Raw genomic sequence first — 27,655 nt, 5'->3', positions numbered from 1 at the left:
TAAATACAAAACACAAAGTCCCAACTCTGTAACTCGATAAGCGCTTTCGGTTTGAAACCTTTCTCAGATCGCAATAAAAACCAGGACTCCATTTCCTTTTTTAAAAAGATGTATAGACCAATTGGCATAAAGATAAAAGACAACTCCCTTCTTTCCATTCATAATTGGAGCTACCAGTCACAAGATTTAGAATTTGGCACACCTCCCAAATTAGCCAATGGTTGGTCTTCTGGCTTTCAGTATAGCTTTCAGCGAAATTACACCATTCAAACCAGGCGGACGATCCGCCCTTAAGTTTATAATCCATTTAGTTTTGCAAATGTCAGTTTGATTGGACATATCCCCTTGTTTTACTCCTTCATAAAGCTTTTCAATAACCTTAAAATTGAAAGAGTGATTGGGATACTTTTATGATATGCAAAGCCAATGCGTTATGTATATCACCTTTACGTATAGCACACATATGCCTTAACATTCTTTTCTTAAACACCTGATTAGTCTTACCTACATAAAATGAGGTACAGACTTTACAAGTTGCTAAACAGACTAAATTCTTGGTGTTGCAGGTGGCTTTGCAACTAAAAGAATATTCATAGTTTGTGTTTGGGTGTTTGAATGTATTACTACTGTCGATATATTCACAGGCTGAACAATTTCCACATTTGAATGTGCCTTTACGTCCACTTAGTATCTGCTTAGAAAATCCATCTTTGGTGCATAAGAGTCTTTTAATATTTTTCTTATTCTTGTATCCAAAGCATGGTTTGGTTCCTACAATCTCATGTAGCTTTGAATCCTGCATTAAAATTGGCCAATATTTCATTATAATATATTTTACTTGCTTATTATCTGTACTATAAGTAATTGTTCATCTCAGTTTTTCTGGCTTGGGATGTAGAACACTTTCTAATCTCCTTCGAGTTTCATATAATGAAAAACTAGTATCTGCTTAGAATAGCCACGTAGTTGTAATTGCTTTTGCAAATCATTGATTTCTTGCTGGGTGACTGCTTCTTGAGTACACCTCTTAGAAATTCTTATAGCTTCATTGCGCATAACATTCTTAGTAATATACCTAGGGTGCATACTACTTTTGTGAAGATAGTGATTCTTCCAGGTGGACTTTCTATACAAGGGGGTATCAATTCCACCTCCTGCTTTAACAATGACATTAACATCCAAGAAACTGACACTATTACGTGACCAACAACTTGTTAGTTTCAAAAAAGTTGTAGTTCCATTTAGGAATTCCAGAAACTGTATGAATTGTTCATCTTCCCCATTCCATAACAGGAACAGGTCATCCAGAAAGCGACCATAAAATAATGTCTCTCAAATGGAAATAGCTACTATCAAGTTAAGAGCAGAAATAATTACTTCATATTACAATTCCTTGATAAAAAACACAGAGATACTGGAGAGAACTGATTGTAATACAGTCTGAAATTGAACTTACTCTGAAGAAATATCTTGTATTTGTTCATTTAGACACTCTTGTAAATAGTTTTTGTTTTATTATGTAGTTTTTTCTTTCTTTGTGTGGTTGATAAATCAATATCTATGGTTTTAATTCTGAATTATGATATGCTATATGACTCTTAAAAATCCTAACAAAAATATGCGAGAAAAAGACTAGCACCTAGGCTACATGCCCAAGACACAAATTCTAGCCTATTGCTGTATACCTTGAACACTAAAGGACTAAGAATGGTATCCTGAGGAACTTCTTAGTGTAGAAGGCAGCTCAAAGAAGATTTAAGTCCACAAATTACCCTCTGCACACACCATGAAAGTGAAGAGGCAAATCATATGTGGATACTGGAAGACAAGACACACTGTGAGCCCAAAAATAATCTAATATTGACCCACGATCCAACACATTTGTCCCTCACTATCACAGGTCGCTTATAGTCCTAATTACATCAGGCTCAGTACTTTCTCTTCTCTTGAATCCCAATTGAAAAAGACCAAGGTGGTGATGAGGTAGAAAAAAAAAGATTCAAGTTACATGACACTCACCTTTTCAGTGTGGGACTGAATGGAGAATTGTTAAAATCAGCAAGCAAAGGAGAGGTGCATTGCTTTAAATTAATTCATCTTCAGGTCTTGGTTAGGACCTTCATGAGGTGAACCCTGTTTTTATAAAATCTCACCAAGATGTATAGACTGTATTTTATGTAGCATATATCATGGACAGAAGTAGATTAAAAAATAAAAAAATACAGCTGTGCGCACAAGTCCCAGGATAAAAAAGTGCCCAATTCTGGTATGTGCAGTGATGCCAGGACTGGGTAAAAACTGGCAGTATAGAATCCTCAAGACACAAAAACATTCCAACAATGGAGTTAGGCCAGGCTGAGAGAGAGGATGCCCTTCCCCATTGTAGAAGTAAGTAGTAGTCCAGAAAAATCACAAAAACTAATAGGCCAAAAAAGAGCCCTAAAGATAATGGGGTGGATGTTTGAGGATAAGAAAAAAGTTGTGTATACTATTATGCAAAAGCCAAGACTTTGCAGTTAGAAGATACTCAAAAAGATTAAGAGAGAAATTAGAGGAAAGAAAATACTTGCACAAGAAAAACTGTTAAAAGCTTCTAATGCAAATTTGTGGTCAATACAACAGACCCATGAAAAACATCAAGATTATATGTCACCACTACATGGGACTCGAAGTCACAATCCCTGTCTTAAGAGGATAATGATTTATCCCTTAGGCCTCTGGGGCCTGAATGTTATATAGAGCAAGAAACCTTGGGCTGTTTGGAAAAAGGAGCAACTGAGGAAGTGCAAAAATATAAAGAGCAAAGCCTAGAGAATTTTGAAAGGTATGAAAATGAAAAATGGACATGAGAAAGAAATAGAGAAACTAATCATTACAAAAAAGCAACTTCAAAGATATTTGAAGAAAAATACAGGCAAAGGTACCCAAATATGGAAAATTTCACAATTATAAAAATAAGTTTACAAAGGGGGAAGGTAGAAGAGAAGATCAATAAAGTAGAAGTTAAAGAAATGGAAACTGAAGTTATGGAACACAAAAGTGTAACACAGGTTATGTCACAGCATGATGGAACAACGAGTTCCCAAAGTAAGGAGAAACAGATGGAGTGGGAGACATCTGAAGAAGAAATATGGACATGAGAAAGAAAAAGAGATTTAATATGGTACAATATTTATGCAAAGGAGAAAGCAAACTAATCAATACAAAAAAGCAGTACCAAAGATATTTGAAGAGAAATACAGGCAAAAAGGCATCTGGATATGGAAAATTTCACAATACAAAAAAATAAGGAAACAAATGGGGAAAGTAGAACAGAGGATTAGTAGTGGAGAAGCTAAAGAAACAGAAACTGAGGTTATGGATTACATGAGAAGTGAAGGATTTAGTGTAAAGAATTCAGCTTTGGTAATGTTACAGCATGATGGAACAAAAAGTCCCCAAATTAAGGAAGAAGGTGGAACGGGAAGCATCTGATCAGTTCCCACACGAAGATATTCTAAGACTTCAGCAGGAAACCGGTACAAACGTTCAGCTGGAGTTGCACAGCAAGGGAACATTCACAAGTCTGATGCAGTCAATGTCGTGGCATGATATGCCAGTAAGTTCCCATATGAAAGAGCAACATATGACACAGGATGCAGTTGAAGAGAATATATCTCCAGAAGATGTTCTGAACTTTCTGTAGAATGCCCACAAAAAATGGAGAACAAATAATGTGCCATCAGTGTAGAAGAAAATGATCTAAGTGAAGTGTTAATTGATTTAATAGAGATGGATAGCCATATTAAGATCGATGAAAGAAATAGATTACAGAAAGTCAATAAGACTCAAAATGTCTGATAAAACAAATTAACACAGTAATCAAGACTATTAACAGAAATTTATGTGATATAACAGAAGTAAATAGGATATATTACTGTGCAGCTAAACTAATAACATATAAACTCTTACCACAACAATGCAGGGCGGTAAGGGAAGAAATCAAATGCCATCATGAAAGAATAGAATACAGAAAACTATAGAACAATTAAGACAAGAAGTGTCACTGTCAGAAGAATATAGAAAAGGGAACACATCAACAAAAATACTTAGAAAGATAGATGTGATAAAAGTAATGTGTGATATTAGAACAGACCAGGATCTGTCTTCCACTATTGCAATAAACTAAATACATCAGCACAAACAGAAACACTTACAAGGGATACAGACAGCTATAAAGGAAAAGCACAAAATAAGTAATTCATTGATGATCCCAGAAAAGTTTTATAGAGAATTGGGAAACAAAGCAAAAGGAATAGAAAGAGACTCCAGTAAAAAAAGAAGAAATGTAAACACATTTTGGAGAAATATGTATGAAGACCCGGTGGAACACAGCAGAGATACTGAGTGGATAGAAGAAGATAAAAAAAAAAACATTAAGAAGTTCAAATGTACAGGATATGAAATGGGATGAAGTTATGGCCAGAGAAATTGAAACAAAATTAAGAAACGTTTCTAATTGGAAAACCCCAGGCCCAGATGCAGTACCTAACTTCTAGCTAAAAGTATTAACATCTTTACATGATGAGTTAGCCCTAAGTAAGAACTACTTATATGTACCCCCCAAACATATACCAACCTGGTTAGCATCAAGAAAAACAATACTCCTCAAGAGTGAACCTGCAAGATATCTGAAAAACTACAGACCAATAACTTGCCTTCCAAAAATGTATAAACTGTATGCTGGAACTGGTGCTGACAGAGGTTCTAGTCATTTAGAAGAAAACTCAGTCGTGGCAATAGAACAAAGGGGTAACAAAAGAAAGTTGTATGGAACAAAGGATCATTTCTTGTTAAATAAGGTCATAATGAAGAATTGTAAAAAGGGGAAGACTCTAAGTATGGCATGGAAAAATTATAAAAAAACATTTGACTGCTTCCCATGGATGAAGGAGTGCTTACAGATGTATATGATATACTCGTTATAAGCACTAAATAAGGTACAGATTACTACAGCACTCAACTTTCCTCATTTGTCTAGAGGAAAACAGTTTTTAGTACTTAATAAATAAGCACCTATCCAGGCATGTCTAAGGGTCAGCTCCCAGTGTCTTCTCCTATCTACCTGATGAATCTGGGTATCTTGGGGCAATGCAGCAATTGCCTCATGTACACAGACAACCTTCTTCTCCTAACACCCAACACTACAACCTGTGCGAGATGCACTTATATAGCCAAACTGAAAGCAAAGCTCTCTTCACCCAAGACTGGACTAGACAGTCAAAAGGAGAAGGTAAACACTTGCACCACACCACTCATCACATAGTCCCTCAAAACCTGCACCACCAAAACACACACATAGCAGCACAAAACACACACCTACATTCACAGAGGCTCTCAATAAAAATCTGCTCAAACAACAGAGACCTCCAAATCAGAAGCGCATGCAACCTCCACCCCCCCCAACACAACCCAAATGACACATAGCCCACAAACTCAGTGTGCCAGTCAACCACAGCCCACAAGGCATAACAACGTACCCAACACTCATATCATAGGTGACTCTATAGTCAGGCACACTGATGTTCCACTCACCTGGCTAAACAAGGAGGAAGTCACTGTCAGGTGCCAGGATCTGCCACATAACGCATGCAATCAGGTCACTCCACAACAAGTACAAATATGACTCTGTCATTGTCCATGTTGGTCTGAATGACCTGAGATGTACCTCCCTGGACTATATGAAAAGAGACATGGAGGAGCTCTCGATCTTGTAGCCAAGACAGGTATGACTCTAGCCCCGAGTAGCATCCTACCATCACCCAGAATGATACCACAGTACAAGGACAAAATGATTGACTTCAGCAATTGGCTAAGTTTCTGGTGTCATTCTAAGGGGATCCAGTGTCTGTCTGCCTGGGATGACATGCTCGACAGACCACGATGCTTTGCCAGAGATGGCCTGCACCTGTCACCCTTGGGATTCCAGATATTGGCTAAGGCTCTTGCCACCCCTATAGTGTCTTTTTAGGCAAGGTTCAAATGACAAATTCACCACCATAACAGGTGCAAGCAAGCAAAATCTGAGGGTAATGCTACTCAGTGCTAGAAGTCTAAACCTCAAAAGCCTTTCACTCGAGGCACTCCTTAAAATAGAGAACATCAACATCTGTGCAGTGACAGAGACCTGGTTCAAGGCTCCAGAGAACACTCCTGCATTACCAGGCTATAATTCATACCACACCTTCCGGCCACCTAACCTGGACCTAAACACTAAAGGTGGAGGCATGTCCATATTCATTAAGGATATCCACACCTCCAGGCTAGTTGCTCAGCATAATACATCCGAGATTATCCAAGTGCAACTAACTCTGGGCAAGACCGCAATCCAAACTGTAACTTGCTACAGATCCCCCACCATGCCCCGGGATTCCCTTTCCTCATTTCTTGATACACTGGACAATATTAGAGTACAACCCAGCACCCTAATAATGGGCGATTTCAACTACCCCACCATTAACTGGGAAAACTACTCATGTACCAACTCTTTTGCTCAGCGTTTTCTGGAATTCATAAATTCCAACGCCTTGGATCAACTTATCCACACCCCCACCAATGGCAGCAATATCCTACACCTGGTCATTACCAACATGAGCGACCGGTGTTCCACACCAGAGGTCAATTCCTTGTTAGTCAGATCAGAACACAAGCTAATCAGCCTGGACATCCACATCTCGCCCCCCCCCCCCCCCATTAGGGAAGCCACCGTAAAAAATTTCTCCAAAGCCAACTTCATGCTTCTTAAGACAGAAGTGGCAAACTTTACGACACCCATACAAACAGACAATAGAGGTACAACTGCTGAATCCTACACAAATGCACTTTATAAACACTTACATGAGTGCATGGATCATGCTATCCCTAACAAAACCAAGATGCTATCCTCCAAAAAAAGGAAGCCAATCTGGTGGTCCCCTGCCATAAACAAACTCTGCAAAAGAAGAAAGAAACTGTTGGAAAAAAAGAGTAAAATCCCATGACTGGAAGAACTCCCTGGTCAGCCTCAGTAAGAAGCTGAGGTCCCTCATAAAATCCTCAAAAGCTAGTTATGAAAACAAAATCACCACAGATTCTAAAGACAACCACAAAGCATTCTATAGCTATGTCAAGAATCTCAATGGCAACACTCAGATCTGCTCTGAGTTACAGCACAATGGCACTAAATATACAGAACCAACTGATATCGCCAACATCCTGGCAGATAGGTTCAGTGCTAACTTTACCCCCCCACCCCCTAAAGCGCCCATCTCTATACCGGAAGAATGCAAAGTTCCTGTAATCACAGCTGTACACTTTCCAAAGCCAAAAACACAGCATCCAAGGGACCTGACAGCATCCCAGGCTGCATTCTACATGAACTACAGAATGAACTGGCACCCCACCTAAGCACCATGTTCAGTCATAGCCTCACCTCAGGCTTTGTGCCCACTGAATAATGCACAGCGATGGTTATCCCACTACACAAAGGGGGAGCCACCATGGACCCCCGGTAACTACCGCCCCATTAACCTAATGAGCCTGTCTGCAAGGCCATGGAACATATCATCATGGAACTTATAAATAAAGACATTGGTAATCTCCAAACTCTGGACTCCACCCAGTTCGAGTTTGTAAAATGCAGATCATGTCTGCTAAACCTGATTGACTTCTTTGAAGAAGTCACCAAAGCCGTAGATGAGGGTAAGGTAGTTCATGCACCCTATCTAGATCTTACCAAGGCTTTTGACACTATCCCCCACTCTAAAATTATAGATAAAATCTCTAAACTGGGTATAAATCCCTACGTCACAAGATGGGTTGCCAACTGGCTCAGTGACAGAACCCACACTGTGAAAGCAGACTCCAAATCCGACTTCAGACCAGTGACAAGTGGAGTACCACAGGGTTCAGTCCTGGGTCCTCTCCTGTTAGGTATCTACTTTTCTGAAGTACAGGCAAATTCAGAAGGTCTTTGGCTAATGAAGTTCACAGATGACTGCAAACTAGGAGCCATAATTGAAACTCCTAATGATGTGGACGTCCTACAAAAGGGCCTCACTGAGACAGATGCCTGGTGTCAAAGCCATGATCTCAGGCTCAATGCCAAAAAGTGCATTATCATCCCCTTTGGTAAAAACTCTGTACCCATGAGCTACCACATAGGTGATAGGCTACTTAACACCGAAAGTGTGATAAGAGACCTTGGGACACAGGTGGACAGTAGTCTCTCCTTTGATAATCACATCGTCACAGTAGTCAGGAAATCCTTCTACGTGGCACACCTCATCACAAAAGGTTTCTCATCCAGGGAAAATAAGTCATTGTTCCCCTCTACTTGTCACTCATTAGACCCCATTATAGAGTACAACTCCCCTTTTGGTATGTACCGCACAAGACATCTACTACAACTGGAAAGGCCGCAGAAATACCTTACAAAGAGAATTACCAGCCTCAAACAGATGCCCTACGCAGACTATCTCAAAAAACTCCAGCTTTACTCCATCACATATCGCCTGCTCAGAGGCGATCTCTGCCTAGCATACAAAGCTATGTCAAACCCAGAGCTGCTGGGCATGCTCCACTTAAAGAAATTTCAATCCCTCCAAGCTACATGCTCTAGGGACCTAAACCTTGTCACCACAATAAACATAACATGCTGGAGGGATAGATTCCTGTCCCAGAGACTTCCCATACTCTGGAACAAACTACCTATCTATATCAAACAAAGCTCCTCATTAGCACTCTTCAAGAAAAATCTTGATAATTGGATGGGAAATAGGAAATTCACCCCGGGGATCATCTCTGTGGCTGTGCTCAACAGGGGCACAGGAAAATAATTTTCTTGGGTGGTGAAAGCCAGGGTACCTTTTTGGCTAGGCTTCTATAGGCCCTAGGGCTGATAGCCTAGTACCTACCTATGAATCCTACATTGATCAATTGCATTACAGTGACCATGAAACAGTGGCAACCACTTTGCAGCTAAGCAATGATAAAAGAATATCCCAGGGATAAAATTCAAAGTGGGATATTCTAGGGTGACTCTTTGTCACCGCTGCTCTTTTGTCTTGCCCTTAACCCATTAAGCTGTCTACTTAACAGATTAGGTCATGGTTACAGTTTGTCTCCCAGAAAACAACAAAGTGTAAAGACTTATCATTTTCTTTTTGTAGATGATTTAAAATTGTATAGTTCATCAGATGAGGAGAAGAAAGCACAATTGAAAGTGGTCACAACTTTCTCAGATGATATAAGAATGTCATTTGGTCTTCATAAATATGCAAAATCAACATGTAAAACAGGAAAGATGCAACACCAAAAAATATCAGTCTGAGACAGTAAGGTGATATAAAGGAACTTGAGTAGGAGGGAGTGTTTAAATATTTAAGAACTGATAAGTATCAACAGTAAAACATGACCATGTGAACAAAACTCAGTAAAGAGTATTTTTGAAAAGACTAAAATTAATACTGAAAATAGCTCTGATATCTAGAAGCAAAGTCCAACCTATAAACCAATTTGCTCTTCCTGTTCTAACTTACAGTTTTGGAGTGATTAATTGGCCCCAAAATGTATTGATCAGTTGGACAGGAAAATAAGGAAAATATTTCAAGCTTATCAAATGATATATAAGAATCAGTGCACACTGCATACCAAGATTATATATTCCTCTTTCTAAAGGAGGTATGGGCCTCCTCAGAACTGATTACATGTATAGATCTGCAATCGTAGGACTGCATACATATCTGCTGACCTCACTAGATCTAGTGGTTTTAAAACAGCAGAAGCTTATTGGTGTCAAGCTGCAATGGAAATCAAACCAGAAGTAGACAAAAATCAGGCAGCAACTGAATGTGCCCAAAAAAAAAAGAATATAAGGAGAAGAATCAGAGCAAAGGGAAAGAAATGTGGCAAAGGCATAAAAATAGTTGCAAGTACAGAAAATTCCTGGAACAACCTTATGTTGATCAGTATCTGGTACAGAAATGGTTTAGGAGAGGTGAATTTAAACCAAAAGATAAATGGTTAATATTGGTGGCTCTGGATAGTGGACTACATACACTTTGGTTTACAAAGTAGATTGAACATGTGGGGAAAAACAGACAAATGCAGATTTTGTAAAACAGAACTGGAAACAGTCACACATTTTATCGGTGGGTGTAATATTCTAATGGCAGAGGGCCTATATACTGAAAGGCATAGTAATTGATCACTAAAATTGCTACACTCAGTAATTACAGTGTCTTATGTACAGACCGATACAAATTTCTAAAATACCAGGACTGGCAGGCAGAAATAAGAGAAATGTGGAAGAAGAATGTGAAGAATATTCCAATAACGTCAGGAGCAATGGGTCTCATAAAAAAGAATTTAAAGTCGTAAGCTACTGATACATGTAACTCCATATAAATTACAGAAGGAGTCAATTCTGGGCACTTTGTGGGTTCTGCGAAAAGCACTTTTGACTAACATCAAAGATTGAAACAATATTAATTTCATTAACTTTAATCATACTTTGACTTAGGAATGAGGTTCATTCCCATCATGGTGTCAGAAACTCAAAAGATTTTGAGAAATAAAAGCAGTGACCACTTAGATAATGTCGTCTGAGAGATGAGGAGATAGCTGTACTGTACAAAAGACCAAAACCAAAAACTCTTTCAAATCAGATACAACCCCCCCATTCCTTACAGAGGACAAAGACTGAATACACCCATAGGTTCATAGGCACAGACCATTTCAACAGCTGACAGATACATGCTTGAAATAATATCCATAACCTCAGAGTGACCAACATAACTAAATACACCAAAACAATTCTACCATTGGTTATCATGGAATGCCATGATGGAATAATATCACAGCTCATAAAGCTAATCTGGAGATTGTTGTCTCAGTGACATAGAGGAATTGCCCCTGATATCAACTGATCTGGGTTCAGCTAGTAGCCCACTCACAGGGGAAGCTGACAAAAGGTGAGAGAGGAGTAAATGAGGCTTAGAAGCCAGATGACAATGGCATTAGTTTGGAACAGGATGGGCAGGACAGTTGATAACAGTGTCTCCATGTAGATGGAAGGTGCATCTTTGCAACTGCCCTATGCATTCCTTCCATTCAGCATTGTACATCATGAATGGAAAGGTAAGATGTGAAAAGAGAAAAGTCCTGTGAACAGTGTTGGTGATGCTAAATGGTGATGTGTCTCACCTGACTGCCTCTGACCCTTCCATAGAATATAACCTGCTGCATCATTAAGGCATAGGGCTGATGACTCTAAGTTGAAAGGTATACCAGACAAGCAAAAGATCCAGAAATTGTGCAGGAGTGCATAGGCCAGCAGCAGATGGTCTAGCTGATGTAGAGGTAAAAAGAATGCCAAAGAAATATGAGGAGGTACTTCACATTCAGAGGTGGAAAATGCTTTCATAGGTTCATAGGAGGTTACTAGGCTAGTGGCTCTAGATCCTTTACAAGTCTAGCCATGTTAATGCGTCAGTCTGCAGTGCACAGCTGGACAATACAATAAAAGACACTGGCTGGTTGGTTTGATGCTGGCAAAATGTCCGTAGTGAAGAACACTGCCTTTTTTATAAGAGATTTCTTAATGTTGTATAAATAATGCTCTCCAGTGCTCAATGTGTCCTCCTAAAAATAGGTATGCATCATCAATTCTTAATCTGCTGCCTTCCCTGATTCACACATGTCAGACAGTTCTTCATTAAGATGTCAATGAGATAACATTTTTTTTAGAAAAGCTTAGTGTGACCCAGTCAAGCTAAATCAAAGGCCCATACTGAGGAAAATATAGCCAATTCAGTCAAGAAAGGAACTAAACATTTTGTACATACAAGCATACAGCACATACAGCAAAGACAAATAGAGGTTTAATGAGATTTAAAATCATCCAGCCAACCACAACCCCCTCTTCCCATTTTTCACATGGGGCTGGGGTGTCACTTCCACAGTGACAGCCATCTAGATCAATGGTTCACACTACTGGGTTGCTACCCCTGCCACGGTTATTCTTCCATGCCTCACACTCCATGCACACACACCCACGGCCAGTTTAGAGTGTCCAGCCCACCTACTGCATGTCTATGGAATGTGGGAGGAAACTGGCGCACCCAGAGGAAACCCACATGAACACAGGAAGGACATAAAGACTCCTGAGATTTAAAACAATAAACAGGCAAAAAAGAACAATGCAAAAGTAGAAGTTATAAATGACTATTTCTTCTCAGAAGAGAAATGTATCATATGTTGTCAGTAAATGTGAACAGGAAGATGGTGGGCTGATGATGAAGGACACTGGACTACTCAACAGTGTTTTGTGTAGTTGTCAGAACATTACAGTGGCAGTGTAGTTTGACTGCTGCTGCTGATGCTGCTGATGTAATGTTTTGACAGGTTTCTGGAGACCCCCAGAGCAGTGTGTAGCCTTTTTCTACCTGCTGTTGCTTTCCCTTATTTGTAAGGGAGCTGCCACCTCACCTTGACCCCCTGTCAATCTCCATCTTTAAAATAAAAAAGTAGTTGCAGATGATAGGGTTAAGGTGTGGAAGCACTCCCCCCCCCCCTTTACAAACATAAGCTGTTCAATTTTACCCTGGCCATAATCACTACTGATGAACCCAAAACCAGATGGACCCACTACCTGACTGCCAAGCAGTCTGAAAAAAAGAGCTTAAATCATTTTACTGTGCTCACTCTGGTGGGTATGGAGAACAGTACTGGTAACATAACAATGCCACTTGTTATTCAGGACACAAATTTACACAGGGTGTAGTGTTCTCCATCATCACCAATCTCAGCTATGCCCATTATAAATGGTGAAGAAAAACTTCAAAAACTAGAGATGGACAAGACAGTAGATTCACCATAAAATGCTTAGAGGAGAACTAGCAATACTTCTAACTAATATTTGCAAAAATCATGTAAGGGAACTAAGCTGCCTGAATACCTGAAGTAAAATCACAGGATCTTTCTTGAATGAATACATAGAAGGGTTGCTAACTAGACTAAGCAACACACTTGGGGTGGCAGGTCTAATAGAATGTACCACAAAAGTGAAAAAAGCAAGAAAAAAGGCTTCCATAATTTTGGAATCAACTATCAAAACTTTTTAAAACATTTTATTTTAAGTGTTATATAGACCAGACTTCAGATTAGTCAACCAATCAACTCAGCAGTTGTTATTTAGTTTTTATTATTTGCTCACTACAATCATTGGTAAGCTCAACCAAGTGCACATCATATTAAGGAACAAAATAAAGGAATGATTTCCATGACATTTTATTCTTTATACAATTAGGCTCAGTGGAATGCATTATAGCAATAACCCACACCTGGGTGTGGGTAATGCTGGATTTACCCATGGTTGGTGTGGTTTGGTCACGAGGGCGAAGCCTGAGTGGCCAAACAAAGCCAACCATGGGTAAATCCAGCATTACCCACACCCAGAAGTGGGTTATAGCTATTATACAATGACATTATTTAAGAAAAAAAAATTGCTTTTCTTAAATAATGGCATTGTATAATGCCTCCTTGCTGCCCTTCCGCAGCTGTCTGGTATTCTGCGGCAGTTCTGATGTACTGCGCATGTGTATGCCTATGCAGTACATCAGAGCTGTGGGCAAAAGCAACTGAGAAAGCAAGATCTCTGTTGCTTTTTACAAACTGTTTCACTATGTTAAATGGGTTTAACATAGCGAGACAGCTTAAAAAAAAGCAACGGAGAATCTCTGTTGCTTTTTTTAAAACTGTCTCACTGTGTTAAACCCATTTAACATAATGAGACAGTTTTGAAAAAAGCAACAGAGAAAGCAAGACCTCCATTGCTTTTTACAAACTGTCTCGCTATGTTAGAGTTTAACATAGCGAGACAGATTTAAAAAAAGCAATGGAGAATCTCCGTTGCTTTTTTTAAAGCTGTCTCACTATGTTAAACTCATTTAATATAGTGAGACAGTGTGACGCAACGGAGATCTTGCTTTCTCCGTTGCTGTAAAAAAACAGTTATAGTAATGGAAAAAGTCCAGGCGACTGGACCTTTTTCCATTACTATAACTCTGATTTACAACGTGCACGCTGACCAATCAGCGTGCACGTTTTTGAATATCAGTGGGGGGTCATTGCATAATTTAGTATAAACCACATATTTTTTTCATGGCAGTATTCTTACCAGCACTTATCCCCTGTGGTAACTAGTACACAATTACAGATTTTAAGGTCTCATGCTTGTGGTAATGCAAACTCCTCAAGTGCTTTGCTAGTGAACTTCAGCCTTGATTATGTTTTACATAACTAAAATGTTCCAAAAATTGCAAATTAATTTGTTGTGATGATTCCTCAACAAAACTATTTGGAGGAGTCATATGAAACCATTCAAGAAGTATACCACCCTGACCTTTCACAACTATACTAACCTCCCAATCTAAACTTGTCATCAGTGTATCATTCCCCTGTTATCACTGTAAGTGAGCCATCCTTGACAGGGAATAGTTCCCTTAGTAAACTGTTGCTTTATACAGTTAAACAGCAGTATTGTTGTAAGGTACCTTATATTTTGGCAGCAAGTGCCTGGATTCCAAAACAATTTGTGGATTAGGTAAGACAATGTTACCACAAACATAAGTGGTTCCAAAACAGATCTTGCTCAGTTCCTGTAGTGATATATGCAAATAAAGAAGGGAGCAAGGTGTGGTGCAAGTCCTACTCCTAATTCCTAAGTGATTGCTGGAGTCATACATCTTTATATGGGTATCAACTGGTAGAGCACACGTGTAGAAATAGGTATGCCCTCTGGTGTGCCACAGTGCCACTGGTATAACTAATTACCCATATTCATTGAGTATGGGAAACTGAGTCACCCTGGGGTTTGACACTATGAAGCTGATTTCATATTTTATTGTGTGGTTGTAGTAACTATCACTGTAGTTAGCATGAGGCAATGATGGCTATGACTGGAAGGTACCCCTTGGCCAAAAGATAGTTTTTTAAAAATAAGTATTTATTTGTTTGGTTCTGTCTGTGTCCTCTGTGTTGTTGAGGTCTGCCATGACCAATGCCTCATGATTTTTGTTGTTATATATGGGCCTAGCTCCTGGCACTTCAGTAACCTCTGCCTCCTGCATGTGTTACTAGTACTTTATGGTATGCTTGGCAGTATTACTTCTGCAGCATTTTTCTGTTTGCATTTTGGTATTTCCCTTCACTTATTCTTGTTTCTACAAAGCCATATGCCATGCTTACTCATGCTGCCCTCATTCCCTCAAAATTAATACAGTTGAGAGTTATGATTGCAGTTTTTGTTTTGCTTTTATCTTTATAGTGTGACACTGTCAGCTCTAGCAATTGTTTTGCATCATTCTTAAATCAGTAATATTTATTATCTAGTACATATACCTAGTCAGCAAAATTAAATCCATGGTATATGATACATGTAAAATAAGTTAGGCAACTGTAATAAACCAAATTATTCCGCTACACAAGAGTTCTTATTCTTGCTACCTGCCTTACTGACCTACAAGACATTCTCTGTTCCAGCCCTGTTGAAAATTTTATATATTCAGAAGAAAAATTATACAAGGGTAACATGTTCCATGGACCTGAATTTTATTTCTGACTCTAACAGAACTTGCTGAACAGACAGATTCATATCCCAAAGGCTGTCTCATTTATGGAATAAACTTCTCAGCTTCATAAAACAAAGGCTGTCCCGCACTCTCTTTCAAAAGAATTTGGAAAAATGGATGGGGAACCATAAATTCATTCCTAGGATATGGCCTATGTCCCTTATGGACAGAAACAGTCTGTAAAATGACTTGGGGCTCCAACACCCAAAGATCCACAGCCCTGATACTACCCCATCCCATATCTGGGGAATTACAATAAAATGCTGTCATATCCTGGGTATTATTGGCTAGGCTTGTAAAGGCTCTTGTGCCATTAGCCTAATAATGACCTATGAACCTATGACTATGAACCTAAGAGCAAAGTTTTACAGGCCACCATTAATTAGCACCTAGAGGGAGGAGAATATTTGTCTTTATCTTTCTTGCTGTCATCTCTGTAAAGTTATAGTGTGCATGTTTTGGAGCGGGTAAGTTATTTAATAAAAATTAACTGAAAATGTACACTACGGTAGAGCTCCGAAGTGGTGTATCCTGCCTCACCCAACTTTTTCACTGATTGGAGAGTTGTTTCCTGTCCTTTGGCTTGCTGTCTTCTGTCTTTTATTATATGTCATTTTAACTTGTTGGAGCTTTTCTCCCCGGGACTCCGCTGAAAATGGACATGTATCCAGTCGGACTATCCCGGACAACAAATGTAAAATAAAATAAAAAATAAAAATAACTCCACAGTTGTATCACTGGAGGTGGTAGATGATTAGAGAAGTGTTGAAAACATTTTCTTACAACATGGTGAGTAACTTGGAATTTATGATATCAAAGTTACTGAACCAAAGAAGAAAAAAATTCTGTATCTGAGTGTTACTGAAGAAAAAACATTCTGTACCTGAATGACATTCCACAACGCAGCATGTGAGCTACACTTAACTATTCACTGCATTATACATAGAAGTGTGAGGTCAACTAGTTAGCTCATTCTTTAATGATTCCTGGGTATTGTCATTTCTACAGCTCATCATTAAATAACTTACACATGGATTGTTGTTACTACGTTTTTTTATCCATTTTATTATGGTATTTTTCAGGTGTGCTTCAAAAGAGAACATTTGCAAAAGTGCCTTACCTCCTTAGCCTGTGATGTCATGCAGAGGGAACGTAGTAACTATGAAACATATTCCATGTTCTATGAGAATGTTCTACGACATGAGCATCAGCTGCTGTACCAGAAGGAACAGGTACTTTAATAACACATAAATAAAATGACAGGTATTTTGTAATAATCTTAAAAGAGCTTTAATGTTGAATCCTGAGATGTTAAATAAAAAGAACAAGATCTTCTTTGAGAAAGTATGTTACACATTAAGGCAAGCACTAAAACATTCAAAAATATCCCCATCACAGTCTGTCTCACCAAACTGAAGCTACCAGAACCCTTCATGGGTACTGCTCATCAAGAATTACCCATTACCGTGCTACATAACATGCAGATGTGACAAAAACAGCAGTTTCTAGAAGCACCATGTGTTTCCGTTAATATAACTTGAATGCTACAATTTATCTGTATGGGTTTTAGTAATCAGTCTTAAGATCTTTAACAAAAGAATAGCTGTATTAACTAGTCTTGTTTATCTAGTCAGATGAGAACCATGCCCACTTCTTAAGTTCCTAAAATATTACCCCTCTACTACAAAACTGGAGGACTGATGTAGAAGACCTTCACAAAGCTCATGCTGAACCTGTCATATGAATATGAACCTGTCATATCTAACGTGTAAGTGCGTGTGTATTTCTGACTGCTTAATAAGCACTTTAACAAAAGTACTCATCTACAAAGATTGCAAGAATTAAAAGAGCACTATTTATTTATACTTTACCCCATCTGAGCTGTTTTGACTATTTTTCCACTTTGATAATTTCCCTTTCTAGCCGTTGCAGTCCTTCCCTCTGGTTGGAACCTGATGATTTACCCCTATCCAGTCCATCATACCTCTCAACCATACCAAATTCTTTGGTAAATACCAGTTTTGAGGGTAAAATATTGGGTCCCTACTAATTCCCGAGTGGCCCCTTTAATTTCCAAATTTCCCAGGGTGGGGAATAAATATATGAGCAAATAGATGCAGTAGATAGTGAGCAGTACTACTGACAATTAAATCATCATCCTTGCAGAATATAGCCACCTGATAGATGCAAGTAAGATATTTTATAATGTTGGATAAATGCATCTGAAATCTGGGAATCCATACACTTTGTCCTATAATAAGGTCTTTCCTTAGAATTCTAGTGGTTGTATTAGATGCAAATGAGGAAATATTGGGAATAAATATAGAACAGAGTACTCTCAGTACTGTTATGAGCAGTATAGTTGTGTAGCAAGAGTAGGGCAAAGGGGGCAATTGCCCATGGTACAAAGTGTTGGGGGGGGGTGCGATTGAAAACTCTTTTCTGTAATGAAATGCCAGTATACAAAGTCACTTGAGTTAAGTGTGATTTGTTTTTGGTTCTTCACTTGAAGACCTGGGGACTGTGAATTAGCTTCTGTACTGTAGATACCCAATTGTCTTTTTTTTTTTTTTTTTTTTTGCTGTTCAGTTGAAAGTTGGGGGCATGGATTTAATGGTGTTATTGGTGGATTTGGCTTCCTACAGTAATCTAAAGACTTTTTTTTCACTTCTGTTGTGAACTGGGGGAGGCATGTATTTAGTGGGGTATGATTCGTTGATTTACTGTAGGATGCCAATTGGCTTTCCACAGTAAGTAGAAGTTGTTTTTTTTTTCTATTCACTTGAAGAGCTTGGTGAGGGAGCCACAATGTTTGGGACTAGCACCAGTCACTAGCTATGGCTCTGGTTAGGAGTAGGGGCAATCTTTTCTTTATACTGTAATGTCAAACAATAAACATCATATTGCAGTTATTCTGGTATATCAATTATGTCCTAACAAAAGCATTGCTGCAATATAACATCTGGATAAGGGAAGAGTTTACTGATGAGTTGCCAGTATACTTATGATAGAGTCTTATTACATCTTAAATAAATAAATTAATAACAGGATAAAAGAAAAGACAAATGGAAATGCTGCAGAAACAGTTGATTAAAGGCACAGGAACAGAACTATAAGAAGGGGTTGCTTAAAACATAACAGATTAATCAATGTTTGAAACCACTGTAAGTCTAGAAAGAATTAACATTGGGTGAAAAGGATACTAACTGTGTGAAAAGAAGATCAAAAACATTGAGGAGTGGGGAAGTAACATGCTAGATATAAATTTGAAGTATTCAAGCCTAAGTGGTATCAATAAATGTTAACTTGATAGTCATTCACTAGGATGACATGCAACATGGAGATTTAAACGTATTAGGGGTAACAGAAGTATTATCGCAGTGTATACTTGTAAGGCAAAATACCACAGATTATCAGCTCGGCTCTGGACTGAATTACAGGGGGAGAGAAGTTTAGAATTATAGCACAATCACACACAGACAAAATCCTTATACTTCAGCCAGTGGGTTTCTTATCCCACATAAGATGAATCAACATACTAGGCAAATGCCATATTATTAGTGGAGGTTGATAGTAGTGTGTTTCTCTCATGCAGGTCAGGCATACCTCTCAACCTGGAAACATCAAAAATCTGTACAAAGGCCCATGAAAAATAGGTACAAATCTCTACTCTGATTAATATAAAATTTGCATACATAATGATATATTCCCACCGACTCCAGTACAATTGTGGCATACCAACTTCCAAATGCAGACTGAAGAACAGACAACCAAAATATAGCCCCAGACCCTTTTGGTATGTGTAGCCATGATTTTCACTGGGAAGTGAGAAGATGATGAACCTTAGGATTTTGTTTTTGGTGACCTGCAGTTTGTGAGTTTTGTGGTAAATGTAGGCCATTTAATAATGGTAGGCAATATTCTAATCTTAGCAAAAGAATATTATAGTTTTCTAGTACCTCCAAATGTCATTCTCCATGGCCTACTGATCAGTGGTGTAGCTAGAGTTTGTGCCACCCAGGGCTGTCTTTGAGTTTGCCACCCTTCTCCCATCACAAAATAATGGTCAAATGGGGCCCCCATACACAGCCCTCCCCCTGCAGCCATTCCAGTATCCCATTACTTGGCTATTTCACCCCATTTACCATAAACACTATAATGTGCATATTGCTTTACTTCTACAATGATTATTTGAATTTCATTTAAAACTTTTATTTTACATTTTATAGCACAAACACAAACAGACATCTGCTTAACAAAGCAATACAGTCTCACAATGAAAACAGACTTAGCATTAAAACCTTTCTGTCCTTGAAACTCACATCCATTGAAACAGGGTTGAAACCCACATTCAAAGAAAATGCAAAATTCATCTAAATAATTCCACATTAAAGAGATCTGTAACTAATGAAGAGGTTGCTGATAGCAAACAATTTATATTTCATTGTTTCATCTACAAATAAATTGCCTGTTGCCCTTGAGGAATAACTTGCCTATGTTACATTAAAAAAATGATAAGCTAGTAATATTGCAATAGGGAATGGATAGCAAACTGATGTCAAGTTCATAGAAACTAGGTATCTCTGCCAAAGAGAACATTCTCAGGACTGCAGAATCCATCCGCTTTAAACGTACAGCACAGTACAGTATCAGCAATCCATCTGCGTACTGTGGGAGTACAACCCACAGCCTTCTGCATCAAAAGCAAGTATACTACCTGTTGTGCTATTAAGACAGACTTAGCATAAGCAGAATTAAACTTCTCTCCCCCTGAAGAACTATGCAACACAAGAAATCTGGAAAAAGCCAAAATTTATTGGGGGGGACAAAGGCCCAAAACCAGGGACACATTTTAAACATTGCTTGTATTATCTTAGAAAGCTGCTAGAATAAAAAAAATGTTTTGTGTTACCACAAGTTTCCTGAAAGATAGGAAGGCTGAAACTTAAATGGTTATTATTTAGTGAATTCACTTTTCACTGATTTGCCAGAAAAAAGTATGAGTCAAACATTCTGTGAAACTTTGGATTTGAATCATGAGTGATGGGGCATTTTGCACACACACACACACACACACACACACACACACACACACACACACACAGTACGTGATGACGTCAGGAACAGGCAAAAAAAAAAAATCTTAAAAAAAACCTTGGGAAATTCGGAAATTAAAGTAGCCACTCAGGAATTCATGGCACCCCAATATTTTGCCCTCAAAACTAGTATTTACTGAGGAATTCGGTACAGTTGAAAAGTATGGTCACAGCAAATTATTCTGCACAGATAGAACAATTAGTGCTTATCTGATTTAGTATGATTCACAGACGTGTAAACTGTATGTAACTGAATCACAATTAAAATTTGCTTTACTATGAGTTGCTTAACTGAGCAACAGAAATAACTACTCAACTGAGTGTCCTACCATCTTCTCCATTTAAGTAGAGCCAGTATTTATCAGACTACACACAAGCACATAGATCCTCACAACATAGAAACAGACACACATGCACACATAAGACTTGCATACTTTACTTACCCCAGTAGTTATCAGACAGAGGAAGCTAAATAAATCAGAGCTGTTACAGTTTGTAATTCTACTTCAATCAGTCTTCCCTGTCCAATAGTTGCTCCAAACACAAACACAGACACAGAATTCTACATACCCGTAAAGATATTTAGGCACTCAGACACTCATACATACAAAAACATATAAAAATAGACAAAGACAATTCCATTGCCAGCACACTCTACATCCACAATCCCCACATCCATTACAGCCACAGATCACATTAGGCAGCTGTCATTCACACCACACACACAAACATACATATATATATATGCACACAAACACTCACAGAACTCTCTCCCACACTGTTCCCATGCCTCCCTTACACACACACACACACACACACACACACACACACACACACACACACACACACACACACACACACACACACACAGAGGAATACCCTTTCTTACTCACATATTGCACTGTACTACTGTGCTGAATAAGCACCCTGTGCAGATTTCTCCGCAATGAAATGCATAGATGAATTTGGCTAAATTGCAATGTGCACTTATTCATCTTTATACTACCCTTCAGAGAAACTGTATAGCCTAGACATGCAGATTTCTATACAGTGCAACTTTTCTTCCAGAGGATTGTAATGAAATGCTAAAGGGCCTCATTTCCACCCAGCCACAGACTCTCGTATGTACATATGGTGCTGAGTAGTGTAGAACTGCCTACTAAGCATTGAATGGACTGTAAACCGGGATAGCTTTCCAAAGTATGCAGAGACATTTGATATATGATATATGAATTTCAGAGTTTTTAGACTCTATCAGATTTTATAAACTCAGAGTGCTACTGTGCAGAATACGGAATGATTAGCTTTACCCATATTCTATAAATGTCCCATGGTGTTGTTTTGAATACTGAGTCTTTAGCCTATCCCAGGTTTTACAGTAGCGTCATGTTGTTTAAACTCTTCTTAGAGCCACCGCACTCAGTGGAGCTAAACCCTTCTTACTATCTCCGTGTCTACATGGCATCCTCACACTAAGTACTGACCTCTGCAGACCTCTGCAGATAATTTTTTGTTTTTGTTGTCATTAAGAATAGAGCTGTACGTGGAAATGTAAAAGTCCCAACTATACTGCCACCCTCTAATTCCTGATAAATATTTATATATATATATATATATATATATATATATATATATATATATATATATATATATATATATATATATAAACACATACATTCACAGACCCTTATATTTACCTTATTTATTTTTAGTTTGCTAACCTGGTGAGTGCCTGATCCAGGGATCCTTTTCAGACACAAGCTGTGCCAAAAAGTTAAAGCCCATACATTAATAGACACTAAAACAGATTCTTGTGTATTTTTAACTTCATTTATTTATTTGTGAGCATGGTGAGTGAAATGACCTACATCAGGCCTTTTAAAGTCATGACCCAGGCCAAGGACATGGGTAAATGCAATTTACAGTGACAGCTTTAGAGAAGGCTACACTGCATCACCAGAGCAGTATCAGATAAAGTATTATGGTTTGCAAAGTCAGATGTATCCTTTCATGCAGTGTGTTTATATACACAAAACTCAGTTTAGTAGGGTACTTGTGGGAAGGAATGACAAAGAAGAAGAAGAAGAAAACAGCATAAACAAAAGAGAGGAATGTTGTGGAGTACAGGACAGGACAGACATCATACACAGAGAAGTCATATAGGAGAAGGAGCAGACTTTACTGAACGGGTGACAGCATCTTCATTTTGTGAGGCTAGTGTCCTTTAAATACTGTTAAAAATGCAACACATATATTCCAATAAGTACTGGGGAATGATACTACAAGGTACCAACAGGTGGAACATGTAGGAGAGTTGCAAATCAAAGCAGCAAAACAAGTGCAGCCATGATTATGTTAATAGCTGGGAAAGACAGAGGGTGCAGGCATGGCATAAAGAGTCACAAATCCCTCCCTTTTCTCTTCTTTTTCTTCTGCTGAACTTTCTGTGATTGTTTTCATGTAAATTGGCTCTCTGTACAACACCTGATGAAGCTGTTATTGAGAGGTTACTGCAAGGTGAACTATAATCTGTTCTACTTGTTGCAGAGTTCATGGTATTCCCAGTAAGGTTTAGCAGATTGACATCACTTCTTTTACATTTCCTTCTATGGTGACCACTACAGGAACAGTATAATTTTCAACCTGCAGGTACTGTGCCACACCCCTACCATGCAGCTGCTGGACTGTTTGCCTTGTCCCCACCCAGGAATGGCTACCATAGCTAGCTGCCATTTAACCCGAAGTGTGCCAGTAATGACAGACATTAGAGTTTCATGCATTCATAATTATATACTAAGCAAACAACCACCAGAGCCTTTATAAGTTGAGCGGTGCAGCAAACTCAGTTTGTCCCTATGCATCATGGGCATTTATTAGGAGGGAGTATGTTAGTTAGGAAGTTTCTAGAGGTTATGTAGAGGATATGTTATTTTGGCCATTACTGTCTGCCTATGTCTATCAGAGACACATGGGCCAGACCTGGGATGAATTACCATTTTTCCATCCATTGGTCAAGGTTATGCTTAAATATGGTTAGGGGTGGACGCTGCTTCACATGGATTGAGAGCCTATTCCAGAGCATTAGGATCCTCTGAGATACATATCTGTCTTGCCAGCATGTCTTATTTATGTCAGAAGCAAAATTTAAATCCTTGGATCTAGTGGTTCTGATTCTGTTAATTTTTCAGATATGCAAAAGTTCCATCAGAGCTGGATCTGAGGATGCCTTGCATGCCAGGCATAGATCACTTCTTAGTAACCCATAGGAGACAGAGTATAGAGCTAGGGCTTTAAGGCAATCTGTATAGGACAATATGTTTATACCCTGGGTTCTCCTGGTAAGGAACCTTTGTGGGTGTTTCAACTGTTGCATATGTTTGGTCAGATACAAGCCAAAGGGGGCATTATACTCAGTGATGGGTCTGATAGGACACAATGACTTCTTTGGATGTGGATGTCATGTTCTTACTTATAAGCTGGGTGACAAAGAAAGGTTTTCTTACTACCTTGGCACCATGCTGGTCAAAGGCTATGTTATTGTCTGCATATGTTCCCAGATCCTTGACTAACAGGTCATCTCTTAGGGGTGACAGAAGAGTTAAAATGCATGTTGATGCAAATCATGTTGTATTAACTTTGTAAGTGAGATAGAGTAATATTTTAAAATTGTCCCTGTTTTGGGTCTTTGCCCCACATTATTTTTGTCTTTGCCCAGAATTCTTAATCAAAGAAATTGAGAGGTATGTGCTGAAGAAAATAAAATCACCTTGTCTACAGTAAATCCTTGTTCTGCTGTACATGCCTTTTTGTCCTGTCTTTGAGAAGTGTCTGTTAAAAATATTCACAATATGTATTCTCATGAATAACCTACAAGGCCACCATACTGCTGCCTACATATTCAGAACACAAGTAGGTTATAATACCTTTGCTATACTGCAATTCTGAATTGCTACCGAATGACAAAAGACAATCTTATACTGCATCTGCAACAGATAGTTCTGTAAACACTAGCACAGTCAGTAGATTGTGTAGAAATGTAAAGGTAATATGCAGCATGCATCATTTGTAAACTTGATTAGATTAACAAAAGTACATGAATGCTGCAACAACACTGTTATCAATGTCACCCAAGCTACTACTGGCAGAACCATACTGTTTAAATTAGTCATTTCTTTTTATCATGACCCTATCCAGCTCTCTATCGTGACTACAACAAACATAACTGCAAGTCCTGCAACTGCAAAAAAATAAAGTGAGGATCTGAAAGAAAATAAGAAATCTTGAAACTGTAGTGCTGTACTGCCATCAACACATTGTCGTAGGGAAGGTTTGCCTACTGCATCTCCCTGATGTGGGTGGGGGTACGTCCCATAGCCCTTTTGCTTTATGCATTAATTCTGATCTCTCTATACCTCTGCATATGGGGAATAATCTAAGGTTCCACAGTCTTTGACTTGGTATATATATATTCCCCTTTTTCATACAGTTAGCCTCACTGTTCCAAGGATTGCATCTGCTGTTATAACAAGAACCCTGTGTATTGTGAGATTAAATTATCAGTAATTTAATGGCACATTGCTTACAGTAATATAAGTGAATTTACATCCATATGTGGTTTGTGCAGTGGTATAATGTAACCATTGGTTATGATATATGACAAAGAATTATTTACAGCCTAAAAGCCAATGTAAGCACAGTGGTTAAGATTGGTGTCTCTCAGGTCCAGGGCTCATACTTGACCTTCAGTCACTGTATGATGTTTGCATGTTTTTCCTGTATCTGTATGTTGTTGTTTCTGTTTTCTTCTTTTTCTTGTTACCCTGAATTCCTCCCACTGCACAAAACACACTGATTGATTGATCCTAAGTGTCAAAATGAATTTAATTTAACCCTGCCCTTGTCACCTATATCATATCTGAAAATGTCTAAAAAAGAAACATTTCACTTTCCCAGATAAAAAAAAATAATTGCCAGATTAACATATAGTCACAAAAAGCCATTGCTTTAGCCAGTGATTGTGTGTTAATGTGTAGTAGCAATAACATGATGTATCAACATCCTGAAGGCACAGATATGAAAAAACTTGAAAAACACTGCTTTATTTGAAAAATAAAATTAAACACTTGCCCATTTGGCTTTGCACAGTCGAGTTTAAACTATTTACATAATTTACAAAATAACATATATATGAAGTTTACAGTCCTAAGAGGTAGCTCCGCCATGCAGGTTAAGTCCTACACAGCCCTTCCTGGGAGGACCAGGATACAAAACAAAGGTCTTGGCTACATGCCTAGACTTTCCTTTCAGCTCCACAAAGTTCTTTACCTGAATGTCTCTGAGGTCACATATAGAATAGGTTGCAAGTGGACCCACAATTCCACGGATTACAAATCATTGGACTGAGCCCCTACTGTTCCATATGGTAATCCTCCCAGCTGAGGAACCATCTTCCATTTTTTTTCATTTTTTAAATAGAACTAATTGGCAATTATCTGTGTATCTGATACAAATATTTGTCAGAGTAATTACCTTGAAAATTTCAAGATACAATTAAAGGCATACCCTAACACTTTTATTGACATCATGTTAAAACTATTTCTCCTCCCAGCACAAAACCACCTTATTTGGATTTATTCACATTGGTTGTAGGACCTAGACAACCCATCAGAATCTTATTAACTAACCTGGGTCTCTTATTAACTAATCTGGGTCTATGAATAGCAGTATATTGGCAGAATTAAAAAGATAGCGTCCTGTCCAGCAGTATCATGTTCTATTGCCATACCCTGTTCTTTTTTGAAACACCTTTATAAATTATCATTTAAGACATAGGCATACCTGCATTAATATACATTAAAAGAAAAGAGAGAAAAGAAAACAAACCTAATTAACATTTTTCCATTTACATACATTATTCATCACATCTATTTTCTTTCTTTCTTTTTCTTTCTTTCTTATTATCTTCAGTCCAGCATTACTTAAATTGCTGAATCCCTGCCTAACCTTAAACCTCACTCCTCCTCTTCCTGAACATTATTCTGCGTGTATTGTTCTCACAATTTCCATTTATTTCTATGTAATTTGCTCCTATCCTTTTCTAAAGATCACTCTTCCATTTCTGTGATCTTTTTTTAAAATATTCAGTACTTCAAATACAGTTAGTTTAGACTTTGATTTCCATTTTCTAGTAGTTGTTTTGTGGCATCCAACAGAATTAAACTTAATAAGGCCTTACTGTGTGTCACAACTGAAAAAAGTCATGTCCTTAGTTACACTGATATGCTCACCCAATATTTTGGCAGAGTAGTGTAGGAAACCTTTTAAATATCCCAACTTAGTACACTCAGAAAACACATATCCCCATTTACTTCTTTCTTCCCCAACACATTGTCCAACATTATCTACCTTGGTAAAAACTTTGAAGTCTGCTTACAGTATAAAGATAACACTTCCAAGGAAAGATGCTAAACCTGCTGGACTTTGTTGTATTCTTGGGAGCCATTCATATGTCCTGTCATTATTCTCTTGTAAATTGCTTTTACAGTTTCTCTTCCCAGTATTTCCTAACCTCCTCTGATTGATTCCTATAGTTATCATGCAATATTTTATATGGCGTAGTAACTATACATTTTTTAACAGCAGCTTCTACTCTAGATTTGCCTAAAAATTCAACCAGAGCAAGTATTTCACTTAAGATTCCTGTATTCCTTTCTGTTTACATATACTCCGATATCAGTCCCTGGTAATGAAGGTAATCTCTAGCCTGCAGTCCAAACATCTTCTTGGCCTCATCCCACTCTGTTATCTTTCCCTAGTTATTTTCTCCCAATACCTTGGCTCCTTTGTCAGTCTTCTCAAGTAAATTCATCCCCTCTTGCTTACTTTCTGTACTCCCTACTTGAAATCATC

At 38.3% G+C, this 27,655-nt stretch overlaps 1 protein-coding gene across 1 annotated transcript in view; it reads left to right on the top strand.

Moving 5' to 3' along the window:
• Window positions 1-27,655, top strand: part of LOC122799665 — a 1,990,791-nt gene that overhangs the window by 1,547,988 nt on the left and 415,148 nt on the right. The window contains exon 43 of the mRNA XM_044068913.1: window positions 16,733-16,882. Coding sequence (XP_043924848.1) covers window positions 16,733-16,882 — 150 coding nt within the window. The remainder of the gene's footprint in view (window positions 1-16,732; window positions 16,883-27,655) is intronic.

The sequence above is a fragment of the Protopterus annectens genome, chromosome 1.part0, assembly GCF_019279795.1.
Source record: "Protopterus annectens isolate FY-2018-M chromosome 1.part0, PAN1.0, whole genome shotgun sequence".
NCBI lineage: Eukaryota > Metazoa > Chordata > Ceratodontiformes > Protopteridae > Protopterus > Protopterus annectens.
The sequence above is the reverse complement of the archived record's forward strand: the minus strand, read 5'-3'. Positions and strand labels throughout refer to the sequence as shown.